The sequence below is a fragment of the Prosopis cineraria genome, unplaced genomic scaffold (assembly GCF_029017545.1).
Source record: "Prosopis cineraria cultivar Desert tree isolate PC_DT_omini unplaced genomic scaffold, ASM2901754v1 PC3, whole genome shotgun sequence".
NCBI classification, from domain to species: domain Eukaryota; kingdom Viridiplantae; phylum Streptophyta; class Magnoliopsida; order Fabales; family Fabaceae; genus Prosopis; species Prosopis cineraria.
In genome coordinates, this window is record NW_026555334.1 from 10845065 (window position 1) to 10864374 (window position 19310).

Below are 19310 nucleotides of genomic sequence, written 5' to 3' on the forward strand. Positions count from 1 at the left end.
AGTATATATACATGGAATTTTAAGCATTGAGTTTAGCTATAATAATTGTGAGTATATTATGTCAAATTTTATATATTAATAAAAATCATATTTATAATTTTTGAAATTTTATGAGGATAGATTTAACTAGTAAAAAAAAATTTTAATTTTAACTTAAATAGATATGTATTATTTAAATTTAAATCTCAATATATATATATATATATATCTACATACAAATACCGTAATATTATGAACCTAAATTTCAACATATATTTAGACTTGAATTTTGAATTGGTAAAATAGAATTTTATATAATCTAAAAATTAATAATTCATTCTACACCTAACTTCAAACCTAAATAATACATTTTATATTTTTTAAAAAATAATGAAACTTTCCTAACCTAACTCCAAACCTTATTCTGAAGCATAGAATCATACAAAAGTCATCTTGAAGTACAAAAATATGGCAAACTAAAATTAAACACGTAGCATTCTCTCACAACTTTAAGCCCTACTTTTATAATATTTTTTAAATATTTAAACAGATAGATATTAATATAAATTTTAATCTAATATATATATATATATATATGGAATTATAAGCGTTGAGTTTAGCTATAATAAGCATGAATATATTATGTCAAATTTTATATATTAAAAAAAATTATATTTATAATTTTGAAATTTATGAGGATAGCTTTAAATAGTAAAACAAATTTTTAATTTTTAATTTAAATAGATATGTATTAATTTAAATTTAAATCTCAATATATATATATATATATATCTACATACAAATATTCTAAATATTATGAATCTAAAATTTTGCCATATATCTAGACTTGAATTTCAATTGGTAAAAATAGAATTTTATATACATCTAAAAATTAATAATTCATTCTATACCTAATTTCAAACCTAAATAATATATTTTATATTTTTTAAAAATAATAAAATTTTTCTAACCTAACTCCAAACCTGACTTTAAAAAATAGAATTATATAAAAGGTATCTTAAAGCACAAAAATATGAAAAACTTAAATTAGACACGTGACAATCTCTCATAACTTTAAGCTCTATTTTTATATATATAATGATTGGGGTATTATAGTTATTTTATAAAAAAGAAAACTTTGATGTAACACTTGAAAAAGTTATTACATTTTCATTGATCTCATTTTTATTTGCATATTTTAAAGAAATTTTTTTGTCATTTTTGTAAAAAATTGGCTCAAAATCATGGGGTTGGTTTGTTTTAATTTTTAAAAATTGTTTGTTGTTTTTAAAAACAAAAAATAAAAAACTTATTTATTTTAAGTTTTTTCAGATTTAATTGTTTTCAACATTTTTTTATTTTTATTTAAAAAAACAAATGGAAACATCATAAATTTATTTTCATTTTATTTTTTTATCTTTAAAACATTTAATTATTAAAAAATATATTTAGATGGACAAGTTTAAATAAAAATGCTACCACTATTAATATCCTGTTTAATTTTCAAACTATTTTTGAATTAATATAATCAAATAAATTTTTATTTTACATTATTTTAAAAAAAAAACAAACATGTCCTACATTTTGGTTTTTGCTCTTACAAATTTTAAATTTAAATAAAAATATGGGGTGTAATTTATATATATATACATATAATATATATATCTATTTCCTCCGATACTGTTTATAAAAAAATTTAAAAAAATAATTTTTTATTTAAAGTATTGAATATTTTATAATACTTAAATCATATTTTTTTTAATTTTTTTAATTAATATGAAAGTATTTAATATAATTATATTATTATTTAAAATAAAAAATAAAAATAAAAGTAAATTTTATTTTTTTATAATATTAAGTAAAAAATTAATTTTTTAAAAATGTATGAAACAATTGAAAGAAGATATTTAAAGGAAAGTTATTTTTTTATTGTTAATTCAATATTGGAAGATTTTTCTTAACCCTAGTAGGGTTCCTGTTACGTTTCGGCCTTTCAGAGTAGGCGAATAGCGCCAAGCCTAAAATGCTCCACGTCTCCTTGGGTCGTTAGAGGTGGCTTTTTGTTAACCCGTCGACTCCCATATCTTGGCGTGCCTTTCTCTGATCGCCAGTGCCATCCCTGACTTCTTCCCAGATTCAACATTTTATTTCTACGTTCTTATTCTGCCGGCTCTCTTCTCGCCGTCGCCGCCCGGATCGACTCTGATTAGCATGTTCTCCTTCCTCCCAGGTTCTCATCTCTTTCTTCTTTCGTTATTTTCCTTTTTGTTTATTTGAATTTCAGCTTCGTTTCCGGCTGCGGGCTTTGGCTTCTTCTCTATTTTCGCAGTACCCGATGTGCCTAGCGAGTATTTTCTTTGATTACTTGAATATGTACCTTTATTTGACATGGGAAAACTTTTGTCGAGGGTCTTTGAGGGGAAACTAAGCTAAAAGTTGGAGGAAGACCCGAGATCTTTGAAGGGAGGTGCATTTTGTAGATACTGTGATTTTTTTTAATCGTTTTATTTCCAATGCTTTTCCGTTTTGTGGCCACTCGAAAAGAGTTACGGTACCCATTGGCAGCGTCTGATCAATTTGGCGACCGTCTTTTATGAAGTGAGCTGGGCTTGGTTTTCGCCTATTCTGAGCCCCGAAAAGTTTGATCTCCAGCTTGCTCCTGTTCCAATTCGTCTTTTGCCACCAATTAGTGTTAGCTTCCATCTCTTTCTCAATGTCGAGATGTAAAATTTCCTAGCTGGTTGCTGAAATGATGCTATAAGAGGTTCTATTTTTCCTCGTCCTGCTTTTAATCCTACCAATTCCCTGTATGCTAATGGCTAACTTTCACTGCTCAAAAAAGAATATGGGGCAAACGCTTGTTTACTTTCTAACTTATACCAAAACCTTCAAAAGAATGACTGCTTTGGTAATGAAATCATATCATACTCTAAGGGGGCCATAACTGCATGTGTTTGTGGTTAATTGCCTCTGGACTCGTAACTTAAAGGGGTGCTGCGCATAGATGTTGGACCTTGACTAGTCGTTGTTGTCTAAAGCTGTTAATTTCATCTATCTCTTCTGTGTTACTCTCAGCAAAGTTTGATTATTTAAGGTGTCTATACCAAGCACATTGTCCGTATTGTGCTCATTTGGGTTTTTATGACTACTTGAATCATGGCGGCCCCCCAATGACTAGTTACCAAAAAAAAAAAAATTGCTTAAGAAATACAACTTTACCATAACTAAAATATCAATCCCAGGGGAAGTATAATAATATATATTTAGTGCAATATTACGTGTGTGACTTGTTTAACTTAAGATATGTTACACTGCAAGGAGGTTAAAACTGGGAGAAAAACAAAGATATTAAACTTTCCTATAGTTAATAGTGAAAACTGATGGAGACTAAGAATCAGGAAAGACATAAAATGATGCATGGAGATTTTCGACAAGATTGTTTACAAGTAGCTGTTTTTTGTTGCATGAAATGAATTTCATGGTGATTTTCTTTTCTTTTAAGTCAATAACCCTTATCATAAGAGGTAAAATTATAACTGTCACATTTTTTTTATAACTCTCACATTATGCATGCTCGTAATTCAGCTAATTGATGATAAGTGCTATAAATGGAAAATTTAGAATGGATGGATTTTGCCGAAAGTTAGGGAAAATAATGAATTGATGAGATGTTTCATGTTGCCATGAACAGATTCTAACATAGTTGTAGGCAACATTATTTTGGCTTTGCAGATATTTGATGCTTGGATATATAAGGGCTGTTCGTCAATCTATTCTTAGGAACTGTAGGAGCAGGCATACTGAAGGAAGTAGATATGGGGCAATAGCTTCAGTTGGACCAAATATCCACCAATGTAGGGTGTACGTGCAATATAAGCTTCCTAGTGGAGCTCGCAGTTCATTCTTGCATGGGACAAAAGAGAACTTTTACCCGCACTTTTTCTCAAGGAACTTCACTGCAGTCTCAGCAAGTAATATAGTGACGAAACATTCCCAAAATGCTTGGAGAAGGCTACATGGAATGTATTCTTCCAATGGTTATCGCACATTTCCCTCTATAGATGTCATTGCCCAAGCAGTCAGCTTGGCTTTGGTCCGTTCTTATTTGGTAGTTCCTGGCATTTTTGCTTTTGTATGTGGAGAGCTAGCATGGACTCATCGACAATGTGCAGATGCAGAATGTTACCCATCACAGAATGTTTTGTACACGAATGCACAAGATGGGTACACTTACTTCTCATCATTTGTATTTATGGCAATAGATGGCCTTGTCTTGTTAGCCAGAGCTGTCTACTTAGCTATACTATTCTCTCCATGCATAATAATGGCACCAATTGCAGATTATTGTGGACCAAAGTTCAGGAAAGCATGGCTGCAGGTTGTTCACGGTACACTGGAAAAAGCAGGTCCAGCCTTCATAAAATGGGGTCAGTGGGCAGCTACTCGACCTGATCTTTTTCCTCAAGATCTTTGCACAAAGCTTTCAGAACTTCATTCCAAAGCTCCTGAACATAGTTTTAGCTACACAAAGAAAACTATAGAAAGATCATTTGGTCGAAAAATTTCTGAAATTTTTGAAAATTTTGAAGAAACACCAGTTGCATCTGGAAGTATTGCCCAAGTTCATCGGGCTTCTCTAAAATACCCTGGTCAGCTAGCGAAGTCTCTTATGGTTGCCGTGAAGGTCAGACATCCTGGTGTGGGAGAATCAATCAGGAGGGATTTTTTGATTATTAATGCGGTGGCTAAAATTTCAAACCTTTTTCCAACACTTAAATGGTTAAGACTGGATGAAAGTGTGCGGCAGTTTGCAGTTTTCATGTTGTCTCAAGTTGACCTTGCAAGGGAAGCTGCCCATTTAAGCCGCTTTATTTACAATTTCCGTCAATGGAAGGATGTTTCTTTCCCTAGGCCTGTCTACCCCCTTGTGCATCCTGCTGTTTTGGTAGAAACCTATGAACATGGAGAAAGTGTCTCGCACTATGTTGATGACCTTCAAGGACATGAGCGCATTAAAACTGCTCTTGCTCACATAGGGACTCATGCACTTTTGAAGATGCTTCTGGTAACATACGTACCATATGCAATTTTTTCAATGCTGTTAATTTTTTCAGTATTTAGCAAATGCAACCCCCCTGGGGGGTGCTAAATATAATATATAATAAATAGAAAATGTTTATTGCTGATACAATCTAAAATAAAGTCACTAGAGTTAGCAACTGTTATTTTAAATTTGATGAGATACTGTGGTTGCCACCCTAGCTCAGCTTTTCTCCTAAGCAGGTATTGAGGCAGTTTCTACTTGCCTGTTTCCTTGAGGAATTTTTTTCCCTTAAAAGTTGTACACCTCTCCCTCCCCCCCACCCTTTTATTTTTACTTGAAATATTGCATAATGTAGTGCTATGACACGTGATTTGTTTTCTAGATGTGAATACTTAATACTAAAATGATCTTGCTTTGTTTAGCATATTTATCTTGATAAATTATTTTTCTTTCTTGCAAAATTAGTCTGATATCTCCTGCTACATTTCTTTGACTCAACATTTATACCTCACAGTTTATGACCGCAGTTGATCCTTCTAATTATAGGCATACATCCTACTCAATAGTATGAGCTAAAAGTATATGGCCTATGTTAGATTTTTTCTTAAATGTTATAAATATCTAGTTTCCAACACGTCGTGTCTTCTTTCAGGTGGACAATTTTATTCATGCTGACATGCATCCTGGAAATATCCTTGTACGCATGTCTCGCAAAACACCTCACAGACGGCTCTTCAAATCGAAGCCTCATGTGGTTTTCCTTGATGTAGGCATGACTGCCGAACTCTCTGGAAGTGATAGGCTAAATTTACTGGAATTTTTCAAAGCTGTTGCCTGCAGAGATGGCAGGACTGCTGCAGAGTGCACACTAAGGTTATCAAAGCAACAGAACTGCCCAAATCCAAAGGCTTTTATTGAGGTAATTGTTCAACTGGTAACTTTTTGTAGAATTTGCTGATCAATCAGTGTCGTGATTATGTCATTTCTTCTTTATTTAGTGGAAACACAGTACGTATAGGTATAAAATACACATTTTTATCAATTGCCGGCAAATGTAAATCTAGATCTCCCCTTCCCTTGGGTTCGGTTGTTCATCAGTCAATCAATCAATAGGTTTTAATAAAAGAATATAGATTCTGACATTTTTGAACTGGTATTGCAGTTCATCAGTTTGTTACTCTATCGGCACCGTTGAAATTTTGGAACATCCATTGAAATAGACATTTTCTCGATTTGCAATTGGCACAAGCAGAAATGTCTTGCAGTCTTATTCCTGTAAACTAAGGCTAATGAGATACACTTCCACTTCAATACTTTCATGCTACGGTTTCTGAAGTAGTCGTCTATTTTGTTTTGTTTTATGAGAAACCTGCACGCACATGATTCCAATCCATGCCACTTCATGCCTTAAGTCCACCGTTTGTTTTTGCGACAGGAAGTAGATGAAGCGTTTGCTTTTTGGGGTACCGCAGAAGGTGATCTGGTACATCCTGCCGAGTGCATAGAGCAGTTACTTGAGAAAGTTAGGCGGCATAGAGTTAATATTGATGGCAATGTCTGTACTGTGATGGTCACAACCTTAGTTCTCGAGGTAACTGATCCGTAGTGAGTTTACTAGGGTGACATGTTTCTTTGTTGTGAGTGTTTGCGTTGTGCAACCCCCTGTTGAATTAAGCCCGTGTATGGTATACCGTACACTGATGTCATTAAGCTGATTTTGGTTTCTTAATTTTGTAGGGATGGCAGAGAAAGCTTGATCCCGGGTACAATGTGATGGAGACACTACAGACATTGGTACTTAGATCTGATTGGGCAAAATCTCTCTCTTACACAATTGACGGGCTGATGGCCCCTTGAGAAGGTTCTTTTTTTTTTTTTTTGTTTTAGGCTCAGCATAAACAAATTTTGATAATACAACTCAAAACATCACAAGTCCTAAGAATATGCGGTCTTGGGCCAAAGAAAAATGGCCATCTGAATTACTTTCTTGTTTGGAAGCTCTATTCTACTCCCTGTAGTCATCTAGTTACAATTTTGACGTTCCAAGGTTTGTAACTGCGTACCTGAGTGTCACAGCTACAGCATACGAGAAGTGAAAGTATAAAGTGAATAAAAGCGGTGAATTTTTTTTTTTTTGGGTTTCCCATTAGGCTTGGTTGTACATGGTTCAAGAAAGCAAGACATTAATTTTTGAGTTGAGTGCTGATTTATATAATGCCACAATTGGCTGCAGTTATATTTGTAGTTTGAAACGTGTAGTGTGGGCGTGAAAACAGATGGTGTTTGTTTGCATTCTTGCCCTTTTGTGCCTAAATCATGCTCATTCTCTCTCTATGCGTTATTTGTTATTTTTTTCCGGACCCCATGTAACTAATTCACGTTTTACAAAAAATATTAGTTGAAATTTTATTTTATTTTTAAATGTTCACATTCTTACATTCATGTCTTAGTTTTCCTAGCATATATGTTTTTAAATATAGAACATTTAATATGAGAAATAAAAAGCATGGGTATAGATGGTAAAAAATTAAAAAATTCATTCAATATTCTATGTTTTGGATCAAGGGATGCTTTGAGAAAATGATTTAGGATTAAAATGTGTTTTTTTCCTTGTACTTTTTCTAGAAGAGCATTGTATATTCTATAGTAATAAGTAGGGTTTGTTTTATTTAAAATTATTTTTTAAAAGAGCAAAAATCTCTTTTAACGAATCACTGACGCAACTAACTAATTTGTACCAATCTTCGCTAGATTTGATAAACCTCATATAGAGATGCTACTCACCATCCTTTTTGTGAAGAGATTTTGGAAACACAAGCGCTCGTGTGCTCATCAGGACTTACAAACTCATCTTTGCTTCCCGTGAGGCAAACCTTTGTGCATACTACCTGGCCCAAACGGCGCATGGCTGCCCATGTTATCTAAGGAGTCAGTGTACTCCATGCAGCACCTGAAGGCTGTTTTCTTTTGTATGACACAAGTGGGGGGATGTTCCAATCGAGCTGATTGTTTTCTTTGTTCTTATCCCCTAGCCTGTAGCTAGCCACTTATTATCAATTCAATATATATATATATATATATATATGCAACAAATCCTTCATAGAAGTTTCAATGAATCCTTCGTTGAAGATATCGAAAATATTATCTTTTGACGATTGTACCTATTTGCAATAGAGCTTCGCATCACCTTACATAGATAGTTAATGGTTGATGCTTCATATGACTTCGGTATGCTCATGCTATTGATTTTTTTGTTTCGTTTCGTTTTTGTTTTTGTTTTTTGGGGTGGGGGGTGTTTCTCGTAGGGTAAACCATGCGTAGCTTGCCATTTGTTCTGATTATTTATCAAATTTCTCTTCAAGTATACAGCGAAGATATTTCCGAAACCATAAAATTCTAATTGGAGAGGCATATACACTAAAATTTTTAATCAACAAATTCACAAATGTGTTTTTAAGAATAAAATCTATACATTTCCAACCAGCGAGTAAAGACTGGAGATGCATGAGCACATATCAGTTGATGCAATCACATTTTGGAGGTGAGTTCACGTATCTCTTTTATTGCTGAATCGATGCTGTAAAGAGCCATTTTCTTCAGCTGTTCTCACGACCCGTCACAGAAAAAAATAACAAGTTGTAAATTTAATGTGAAGAAATAACAAAAGACGCTAAGAAGAAATAGAGAAAGTGAACAATATGATAAAGAAAAGCACCTCAAGATGGTCAACTTTTGCTTTGTGGTCTTCTGGAAGCTGACGGGCTTCATCAATCAATTGGATACACTGGCCGACACTCTCAGGAGAAACAAATTCCAATACCACATGAACACAACACTGCACAGCAACAGAAAATAATAGTCACACATCCACACAACTCTGGATGTAATCAATGTTGTCTGTAACAAACAAAATCAAACGTCATATACGGAAACATAGTTTAATCTTTGTACTTCTACTTTTAACATTCTGAGCACAATGCAAATGTTGATAGCCACATGCAATCTTTCGTCCTTGGAATTTATTGGCAAAAAAATTAAACTTGTGGGATCATACATGTGAAGATGATTTTCAGGAAGAGCTTATATTCATTCAGTACTGAATAACTTAAATCAATTAGACTTCTTCTAATTAAACGAACTAGAAGATGGAGAAGGAAAACCGTTATATAATGTGAAAGAGACCTTAGAATTCCTAATCTGGTATGGACATCCAGCAGGAATTATGACAGCTTCACCGACACGTTGCTCAAAAGTCCACGGTTCAATTTCTGGAAACATTACCATCACTTCAGTTTATACCTTGGACAAGCTATAAAATATATAGAATTACGGAAAATCGAAAGCATGCTTACTATATTCCTCCTTGAGCCTCATCTTGTGAGTATTGTCAAGAAAGAAGCTCTGATCTAAAAGTGGATGATCCACCTGCAGAAATTTTACAACATCAAATTCCACCAAGGCCCGGAAAATTCTTCTATGATACTGTCTTCTGGTAAAATTACCTGCTGCTCATGATAGTCATGGGAAGGAGAAAATTCAGCAGAGTGTCTTTTAAGGTATTCTAAGAGCTTTGGAACATCTTGTCTGCGAAAGACATCCCACTGGGCACCAGAATGTTTAATAAGCTTTTCATTCCTATAATTATTTGAACTTCCATAGGGATTTTCAGAATCGGTATCAGAATCACATTCTTCATCCTGGAAAGTTTTGCTGTCTATACTCTGATAAACTACATTTGTTGCTTCAGAATAGATGTAAGCGGTTCTGTTGACTCTCCTGAGAAAGTGCTTCTCCTCTCTCCCCTTTTGATGCAACCCTGTCTTTTCAACATCTTCATCAGGCCACAATGAATTTACTTTCTCTCCCTGTTCCTTTGATCGTTCAGCACTAATTTCAGAAGAATCCCTTCGACAGAGAGTTCGGTGTTTTTCAGCAGCTTCCTTATTTTAGTCAACTGTTCTGTAGAAAGAGGGATATCCGTTGTGTGCGCCATAATACTAACCTGGAATAAAAAAACCAAATACAGTAAATGGCAAAGATAAAATATTTTCTCCTCAAAATATCTTTCGGTAAGCGCCACCTGCTGTATCCATAATGCACTAAACGGTTGCCGGAAAAAATAAAATCTGCAAAACACAATGTGATCAAGTACTTAGCTAAGTTGGGCGGTATCATCAAGATATTGACATAGTTGATCAATGGTGTTTAGGATAAATTTGAACATCAAGGATACCATTACATGGGCAATTAGTAGCCTGTCAGTTTGTTTATTAGTGAACGGAGTCAATTAGTCAGTAAACAAGTCAGGCAGTTAAGAGTAGTACCTGACCAGTGTTTTTCACATTATTAGTAATATTACTCCTGGTTATGAGAGTAAAGTAGGACTTGTTTTCATTTTGTCAATGATCTTTATTTCACTCTGTTGTTAACCTCCTCTCTAATTCTTCTTTTTTGATGCAATTTGCACAATTTGGTTTCAAAGCATCGATCTAGGCCCCATGATGGTGCCTGAAACCCAAGCTCAAGATCGAATGTCTGAATTTCATCAATCTACGAACAGAGGAAGCTGGGTATGACAGAACTGAGAAATCAATTGATCTCATTGAAGGTCTTAAGGTTGAAATGGCAACAAAAGTCACTCTGATAGCTGCAAACAACAGTGGCAATGGCTACAGTGGATCGCCAAAACACCAGATGTCTGCTTGTTGTTCACAACTCAGATCATTTGCTGATCATTGGAATGATGGTGTGTGTTTGAAGAAGATAACTGGAGCTTTTAGCTCCCAACTATTTTCTAAGAGACCTTCCTACAGATATCCAAACAGTTGTAAGACTGTTCAATCCTAGCAACCCCGCTAACACTGTACCTTTTTGACTACATGAAAGGTCTATACAAGCTTTACATGCTCATGCTGCAGCTTCCACCAAAAGAAACCACTCAAATTTTCCCATGAATTTACAAGTTTCAAGTCATAGAACCATGTACACCAGCCAAGATAGACCAACCAGACCTTTACTTTTTTCACCCAAAATTCCACTCAAGTCAACAAATCCAGTACTAGTGCAAGCTCCAGTGCTAGTAATGAGCAGATCAAACAGCTCAAGAAGAAAGAAATGGATGAAAGGATGGATTGCCTCAATCTTATGACTTGTAGTTTGACTACTGCTATTGTGCGGTTGATAGGTTAAGTAAGCCAGCTCATGTTATGGCTCTTCAACACCATAGTTCAGTACTAGATGTGGCCCAGATTTTCTTGTATGATGAGGTGAAGTTTCATGTGTTCTCTAGATCTATTGTGATGGATAGGGACCCAATCTTTTATGGGAAATTTAGGTAGGATTGCTTGGCCTGTACAATGTTCAACTTGTGCCACTCTTCAACCTACCATCCTGAAACAGAGGGTCAAACAGATGTGACAAAAAAAAGTTTGGAAGTACCATCTTCGTTGTATAACTAGGGACCATCCAAAAGAGCAGTTGAAGTGGTTCTTATTGGCAGGTGACCATTTTCCGCCAGCTATCAGAATGACTCCTTTAAAGCAGTTTTTAGCACATCCAAACCAATACATTTGCCTCATCTAACAAGTAATTCATCTAATGATGTGGTGAATCAAAATTGTTAAGGGGGGCCCAACATTCGGTGGCAACGCCTTAATAAGACTTGGAACAGGATGATTCAAATGACACATAAGAAACAAATGGGTAATTTGCAGAAGACATGGTTTACTTAAAAATTACATCCTTCTTGAAGGAATTTGCTCAATAATTCCTCTTTACACAAATTGGCTGCAAGGATTTTTGGGCCTTATAAAGTGGTTAAGAGTGTGGAAACACATTGCAATATCAGTAGTCATTATCTGAGAATTGTAGGGTACACCGAGAGTATCATGTTTCTCTACTAAATTAACATGCGGAAGACAACCTTCCAGTGAGTTCTGCTCTGCTTCAAGTTAATATTTACAGGCAATTCCTCATGGAACTAGGGAAGATTTGACCAGAGAGGTATCCCAACAATAGAATTAACCTACGACTCAGGCATCTATCCAATGAAAGCACATCAATGTTAAAGATGTTTATCAAAAGATCTCCCGGCTATCAAGCACCAGTTTCCAGATTTTTCAACCACAACCTATCACTAATCCTTGAGGTCAAGGATTGTTTTAGGAGGGGTGAGATAATTGTTACAGGAGCAACAAGTAACTGGCCAGTTAGTTTCTGTATTCAATCAATGGAGACAGCTAATAAGCGATAAGTCAGGTAGTTATAAGAGTAACGAACTGACAGGTGTATGTAAGTCAAACTACTACAGTAGTAGAGTAGAACATGTAATCATTTTGTCAATGAATTGAATCTCTTCCTTTCTTTCTATAGCTACACTTCTCTCTGTATTCTTCTTTGCTGTGGCTCATACTGGATGCTAAACCAAAAGCGATAGAATATTACGGGCAACTACAATCATCATGATACATGTCTTGTACAAAAAAATTGGAAGTTTCTTGTTAGTTCTAGATTTCCTCATCAGCTGCTGCAGGCATCTTTAATGAACAGAGTCTTCATGAGTCAAAGCTAAGAAATGATCATGCACATGCTTATTATTTTAGACGATATCTCATCCAAGTTATCATTGATCAGATTACAAGCAGTAATATACATCTGACAGTTCTGCTTTTGTTTAAAGGCACAGATAATTTTGGCCATTTACTTTACCATGAATCCATGATAGAGTTTCAGTTCTTAAAACATAAAATTGGCTGAAAGCCTATCTAAGTATTACTTTGTAAATATGTAAGATGAAATTAAAGGCAACATAATGAGAGGTAGCATACCACATCATATGAATCATAAGACAGCTTCGTCACAAAGTCACTCTGTTCATCACCACAGCCATATGAAAGATAGATATATGGCCCTACGTCATGCTTTGCACCACCCTGTGCCAGACTTACAGCTAAATTCAGAAAACCAGAGGTAGGATTCATGTATTCTTGAAGTGGCAGGGCATCAATTACTCCAGCAAAGTGAGCTGGAAACCATTCTTTGAATAGTTTGGAAGACAGTAACCACTTCAATTTCAGTATCTCGTGCCACATGTTTTTCTGTGGCTGACATTTAAGAGATCCAGTAAAGCACTGCCTAATGTTAATTTCCACCTGTAATAGAGAGAGAGAAAAAAATGAAGAGGAAATATACTTTTAGAAACAGTACTTGGTCAGCTCCATTCTTTCCAAGAAAGAAAGTGGAGTTGATGTGAGGCCATCCGGTGTCTGATGTGTCATCCAAAAGGGCTTCCAAGGTGGCATCTATGATGACATCAAGAGTGGGAGAGTCTAAAAGTTTAAGAGAATATTTTGGCTATTAGAATCCATCTAGTTTAATTCAATCTAGGTTTTTCTAATTTTAATGAATTAATTAATATAGTTTTGAATTTCATTCAAACTTGTGAGGCTATTTTGATTATTGTTGTTCTCTGTGAGATAACACACCGCGGAATTTCAGATTAAACTAAATGGACTCTAATAGCCTAAATATTTTCTCAAGCTTCTTAACTCTCCCACTCTTGATGCCATCATGGATGCTACCTTGGAAGCCTTGTCGGATGCCACATTGGATGCCACCTATGCACACATCAGGAGTTAAGTCAGGTTTAAACATAGGGTATATGTATGTTTGTTTTTGTCCATGTTAATTACTACAATAATAATTATGAAGATTCAACCTAGCAGAAAATACAAGAAAGCACAAGCTTTTATATGGCATATTTAGTTAATTGATAACCTGACCTCACACCAATCCAAACAAGCTTCAAGTTCATCCTTGTCATTCTCATATCTTGTGATGCTGCCCTCAAGATAAGTACAGAACATGAACAGTGGATCCCAGCTGAGGTTTGATGTGCTTTGGAGCACATCTCGCACTACTACAGGATGGCCTTTTCCCCAATGCTTCTGAAAATGTTCAAAGTTATCACCACCAATGTCCAAGACAGTGGGATAAAACAACCAATTGTCTTTTGAATCTTCTCTAAGAGCTGCTTCTCGTAACTGCTTGGATTCATCAAGTTTATGATCTGTGTCTGGACACAATGAGCAGCTCAAACTTTTGTCCAAAGTTTCAGGAAAGTCATAGCTGCAAACTATTTCTTCTGCTGTTACTTCCATATCCTCGATCCATCTTAAGGGGAAAACGCATCTTAATTCAAGAAGACTATCACCACAACCACCAAGCTCTTTTGGAGGACAAGATACATTGCCAGGACAATCATAGTTTGTGCAGTTACGCAATGAAAAAGAAGCTACTGAATATCCGTTGGAGATGGTCTTCTTATCCAAAAGATGATTTTCACTGGCAAGTCGACAATCCATCCCATCAGATGACTCGGAAATAGATGCATTAATTTCTTCAGAGGAGTTCTTTTGACATAATTTCCTGCCACAACTTATGCAAAGGCTATAGGAACAACTTGGACAGCTTCTATGGAGATCCAAAATGGGTGTTTTGCAGTGATTGCTGAAACAAATGTTAGATTAGTTACAAAGCAGAACCAGAAAATAGCGCAGACTCTACCACAAGCATCAACGAAAGAGGCTTACCAGTAAGTTTGTTCATTGCTGCCAAATTCAATTTGCTTGATGTGCATATCAGACGGTCTTTCACCTGTTACACATGAAGGCATCTAAGATACCAATTCTGTAGTCAACAAAAAGTTGATTCAGGAATCAACAATGTAGAAGCAATGATGACTACTATTTACTACCTCTCATTTTAGCTTCTGTTTCTATCTCAGCATTGTGGTCTTCATTTATTTCTTTCAGTATAGGAAGGAGCGTACAAATCAAATAATGAAAATGCAATATTCTATCAACTTTGCTTTCACCAGCCAAAAATTCCTGAAAAGGCAAGGCATACATTGAAGGGTCAGCATATGATTTCATAGAAACACTGATCCATCCGTCTGAAAAAAGCATTTAGTTTTGATATCAAACCTTAGTTTCGTTATCTTTACATTTACTCCTCAAGCAGTCTTTACATGAGCAAGTTCCTCGACAAACTGGACATGCCATCTTAACTTCATTTTGAGTATCAAAATACCTAGATTGTTTCAAGATAGAGATGAAAAACATATCATACGCACATCCTTAATAAATAAAAGAGCAGATAGCAGAAATCATAACCACTATAGATTGTCCATGTGACATTATTATCCATCAAAAGTTGCCGAGAAAAGCGCAGGGAGGAGGGGAAAAAAAAAAAGAAAAGAAAAAAAGGTACCAAGACTTACAGAATGGAAAAGATTTATTGACTTATTTGTAAGGTTTTTTTATAAATTCCCTTCACATTGATAGTTGTTCTGCGCATATCATGACTAAACAAACTTATGCTCTAACTAAATTATTTAACAAACCGTTCTTTAATGCAATCCATGCAGAAAAACTCTTTTTGACAGCTTGAACATTTTATGAGATTCCAAGAATCGCTTCTCTGGCACCAATGGCACTTCTTCCTCTTACATTTTCGTCCATACGGTAAAACCTAGACATGACAAACAATTAGCTCACATAGGAAACATATAAATCACCAAAAGGCCTCAGACTTCAGTAAAAATACAGCTAATGAGCCATAACCCACAGAAGACGCACCTGCAACTTTCCCACTGGCAGCCTTTCAACATTCTTGGACCTGAAGTAACGTGGAGTAATTGCCTTATGATCAGCACATAATTTAACATCACATTGGGAAACTACATTGCAGTATTCTTGGGCCGTTGATGCCATAGAAATTGCCATCAAACCATTGGGCAATGTTTTTGTTAACTCTCCCTCACTGTAATGTAATCCCTCCTCTTCCTCCTCCTCCTGCTTCCTCTTCATATTCTGTCCCTGCTTCTTCTTCCTTTTCTCAACCTCTCTCTTCAGCACCATTCTTATCAGCTCCAACTGCTTATTACCCTGCTTGGACGCCTTCTTCCCCACAGGAGCTTCCATTGCCTCCGAACCATCTGACATTTTTATCCTTTTTTTCATCATCTTCGCCATCTTGACCACTTTCCGTGCCTTCACTTCGACATTGCTGAGAACAGAGTCATCCTTATTATGCCCTTTCTTACGCTTCCTCTGAAGCTTCAGCGACTCCGGGACCTTTTCCTTGTATTGCCGATGGCGGCCTTGAAGATAGTGAATCTCACAAAGCTTCACGTTGTCCATCACTCTCCGGTTACACCGCCATTTACGCCCGTCGGTGCGCTTGCAGCGCAGATGATCCGGCAAAACTTCCTCCTCACCCATTCCGATTTTCGCGGAAAAATTCAATCTTTCTGGTGAAATTGGGATTTTTTTCGAGAAAATTGCTCAAGAAAGTGGAAAAAACCCCGTATATTTAACAGAGCAGAGACAAAAAGAAAAGGGTTTTTCAGGCCCCAAAGTGCGTATCTATTGGGAATACGAAGAAACAGTGGGGATGAGAAGGGATATTCCAATAAATATTGGTAAAGAGAGTCTATTCAGTCCCGTAATGTACAACATAGGAACCAGCGAGATCATGATTTATGAGGGAAAATCAGGACTCTTCAAAATCCTTTGATCCGTCAGTGACCTGATAGAGTTAACAAGCACCTCTGTCAAAAGCAGGCTACGGGTTTCACTCCTTTGGGCTTGTTTGGACCAAACTCAGGAAGTATATTGAAAATTGCAGCACAGAATTTATTAATCCTTGTTGCGGGAGGGTTTTTTCTGGGACAAAATCATTTACCAATTGCTTTTCAAGCAGTTTCTTGTGCAGGAAACATATTTATATGCATTAACAATTCAGTGTCCCGAATTTAATAACGTTCAGACCTTGATAGAATGTACGTTGTTATTCAAAATCTTTAAAAGGCAAATCAGTTAGTGAACAATGTGGTCTGGTTGATTAATTGCTGCTGTTGTTTTTATACATTTGTTTTTAAAGTTTCAAAACTTCCTTGTTCTGCGCGTACACATCTGACTGTGTGGAAGCATCCAAGACAAGAATGAGACCCAACCGCATTTGTATTATTACATTCCATTAGTAAAATTTCATTTAAAAAAAAATTGTAATTTTGCAGAATCTACAAGCACTAGAGAAAACGAGGTGTGGTTCTGTAGTAAAGAGGTGTAAATAACTAACAAGGAGATTTAAATTCTGTTGAAAACAATAAAATTCACAAAGTCTGAGAGCTAGAAAGAGCTGCACTAACAGAAAAGATGTTGTTCATGATTTAAAAAAAAAAGTTAGGGTCTAATTTGGAGATTAGCTTCACAATTAAAGTCGTTTGGAGGATGATTACAATCAGGAGTGAGCTTCATTTTGGGCTGAAATCTTCAATTCTTTGTTTAGAGAAGCCCATTAGTTTTTACCTCCTCGCTGCCTGGTGTATTGTGTTGGGCTTGTAAATGTAAATACAGAAAGATCATCCATGATGTTTCTGTTTAAATACAGTATTCATGAAGAGGGAAAATGTCATCATGAAAATGGTAATCTGGTCTGACATATTTCTATCCGGTCCAAACGGGCATGTGTATAAATTTGTACCATGTACATTATATTGAACCAAGGATGATTCTTTCGTTTAAATTTCTAATATACAAACGAGTAATAATTTAACCATAGTTTCATTAAAAGAGGGCAACAGCTTCTTTCATGGAACTCCAAATTAGCATCAAGCTGGTCTTCTGATAGTTGCTCATAATTGTGGAAAGTAGCAAGTCTTGCAGCCTCAACCTTCTTTGAACATGCAATAAATTCAAATTAATATATGAACCCCTTTTTCTCATCTGTCTTTACCCTTTTACAGCTACTGCGTGCCTACCATAACCTCCTTCTATTATCAGCTGAGTTTTATTTCTTTTATGTAGCTTGTTATATTACTACACCTTTTACCAAAACCAAGCAGCCCAGTTCAAATTTCAGATGGCTAAGTTTCTAACATCATGACGTTTAATGAGAAAGAACCTACTAGCTGATGACTTTTCGGGCTCAAAACTATTGTTATGCTGCTTTGTCAAAAAAGTGAAATTGTAAATTTTTTTTTCGTGAATATTGGGTGTCTGAAATTTACCAACCCACCCCTATGTGATGGAAGAGAAAAGGAGAGAGAAATGTTTTTTCTCAAATGAAATTGATTCCTTGGTATCTGACCAAAATAAGCTATGACCTATTATGTTGTGACATTTACCTGATTCGTCATCCCTCAGGTTCAGCAATTAACCAAGAGAGAGGTGAGTTTCACAAAACTGAAATATAATTTGTTGTCAATATTCAATAATATGTAGCTGTGGAATGGTAATTTTCTTTTGTTTGGTAATTTCAGATATGTGTGTGTGTGTGTGTAAAGACGATTACACACACACACACACAGTTATTTACAATGATGAAACTCATAATCACATGTGAAAATATGTGTGTGTGTTCGCGCGCACAAACTCAGCCGATCGACACAAGTTAGAACAAAGTCTATTGGGATTCTAAATAAATATAAATCAAATTAATGTTCAAGGGGAGGAAAAACTTAGAAAAAATAAGGGAACTTATAACCTTGAGACATATGGCTGGTTTCCCATTGTCCTTAAAAAAACATGATTGAGTGCAGTGCTGATGACGACCTCTCCATTAATTAGCTCGAACTGGAAACACACCACATGAAGGAGTTCATCAACGCTGCACTCAATGATGTTTTTTCGACTTGGGTTGTTTTTGATACTTTCTATGAGATCCACAAAGCTCCCCTTATTTATGTGTAAGCTTCTGGATGATGCGTCTCTTATCTAAAGTTACTTGTAAAACAAGGTTGTAATGAACAATGTAGGACGCCAACCTCCTTTGATTTGTTGTACCACCATGCATTTTATTCACTTCTCTTTCTGTAGTTGTTAGCCTTGGCAGCTATATATATATATATATATAAACTTTTGTTCGGTTTGCACTATTATTGTACTGATCAAATGTACTGCTGGTTGAAATCTGATTGTTGTACTATATATATGTCTCTTAATTTGTTGTGAGTCCCGTGTGTTATATTTTTTTCCTCGTACAGCATTAGGGTTTAAATCTGTATGTAACAATTTTACTGTAGAAACACCTTTTTATTGGAGAAGTCATTTCATGCATGTATATATTCAATAATTCAATAGCCAACAGAGACTTTTAAGCTTCAACTTATATAAAGAGTCGTCCCTTTCTCTTTCCCTGTGTCGTCAGCCAATTATGATTCAATAGTTAATTATTATTTATAGTGGTTGCTTTGAGTTTTGCATAAACAGTCAAAAATGGAAAC

General features: G+C 35.5%; 2 protein-coding genes and 1 long non-coding RNA gene across 6 annotated transcripts; 1 reads left to right on the plus strand and 2 right to left on the minus strand.

The window, feature by feature from the left end:
* The first annotated feature begins 2001 nt into the window (after positions 1 to 2001).
* On the plus strand, positions 2002 to 7315 carry LOC129307183 (uncharacterized). Of its 4 annotated transcripts, none has more exons than XM_054948067.1 (5): positions 2010 to 2209; positions 3689 to 5044; positions 5676 to 5942; positions 6459 to 6614; positions 6761 to 7315. In XM_054948067.1, exons 2-5 carry the CDS (start codon positions 3719 to 3721, stop codon positions 6878 to 6880), a joined length of 1869 nt encoding a protein of 622 aa, XP_054804042.1. In that variant the 5' UTR covers positions 2010 to 2209; positions 3689 to 3718; the 3' UTR covers positions 6881 to 7315. The 4 variants fall into 4 exon arrangements, with proteins under 4 accessions (XP_054804043.1, XP_054804042.1, XP_054804041.1 ...); XM_054948066.1 differs by having other exon boundaries at positions 2011 to 2209; positions 3712 to 5044; XM_054948069.1 differs by lacking the exon at positions 2010 to 2209 and having other exon boundaries at positions 4014 to 4203; positions 4320 to 5044.
* Positions 7316 to 8400: 1085 nt separating this feature from the next.
* LOC129307182 (lysine-specific demethylase JMJ28-like) lies at positions 8401 to 16754 on the minus strand. Its single transcript, XM_054948065.1, is given in 13 exon segments — positions 8401 to 8623; positions 8739 to 8858; positions 9206 to 9291; positions 9376 to 9448; positions 9526 to 9953; positions 9956 to 10025; positions 12850 to 13173; positions 13804 to 14530; positions 14614 to 14677; positions 14778 to 14910; positions 15007 to 15112; positions 15426 to 15553; positions 15661 to 16754. Coding segments are annotated over 13 exon segments (2976 nt in total). The 5' UTR covers positions 16306 to 16754; the 3' UTR covers positions 8401 to 8551.
* Positions 16755 to 17169: 415 nt separating this feature from the next.
* Positions 17170 to 19019, minus strand: LOC129307185 (uncharacterized). The gene is made up of 2 exons (XR_008592305.1): positions 18572 to 19019; positions 17170 to 17761 (listed from the first exon to the last, which is right to left on the minus strand). It is a non-coding gene; the product is annotated as an uncharacterized LOC129307185 (long non-coding RNA).
* Between the last annotated feature and the right edge of the window lie 291 nt (positions 19020 to 19310).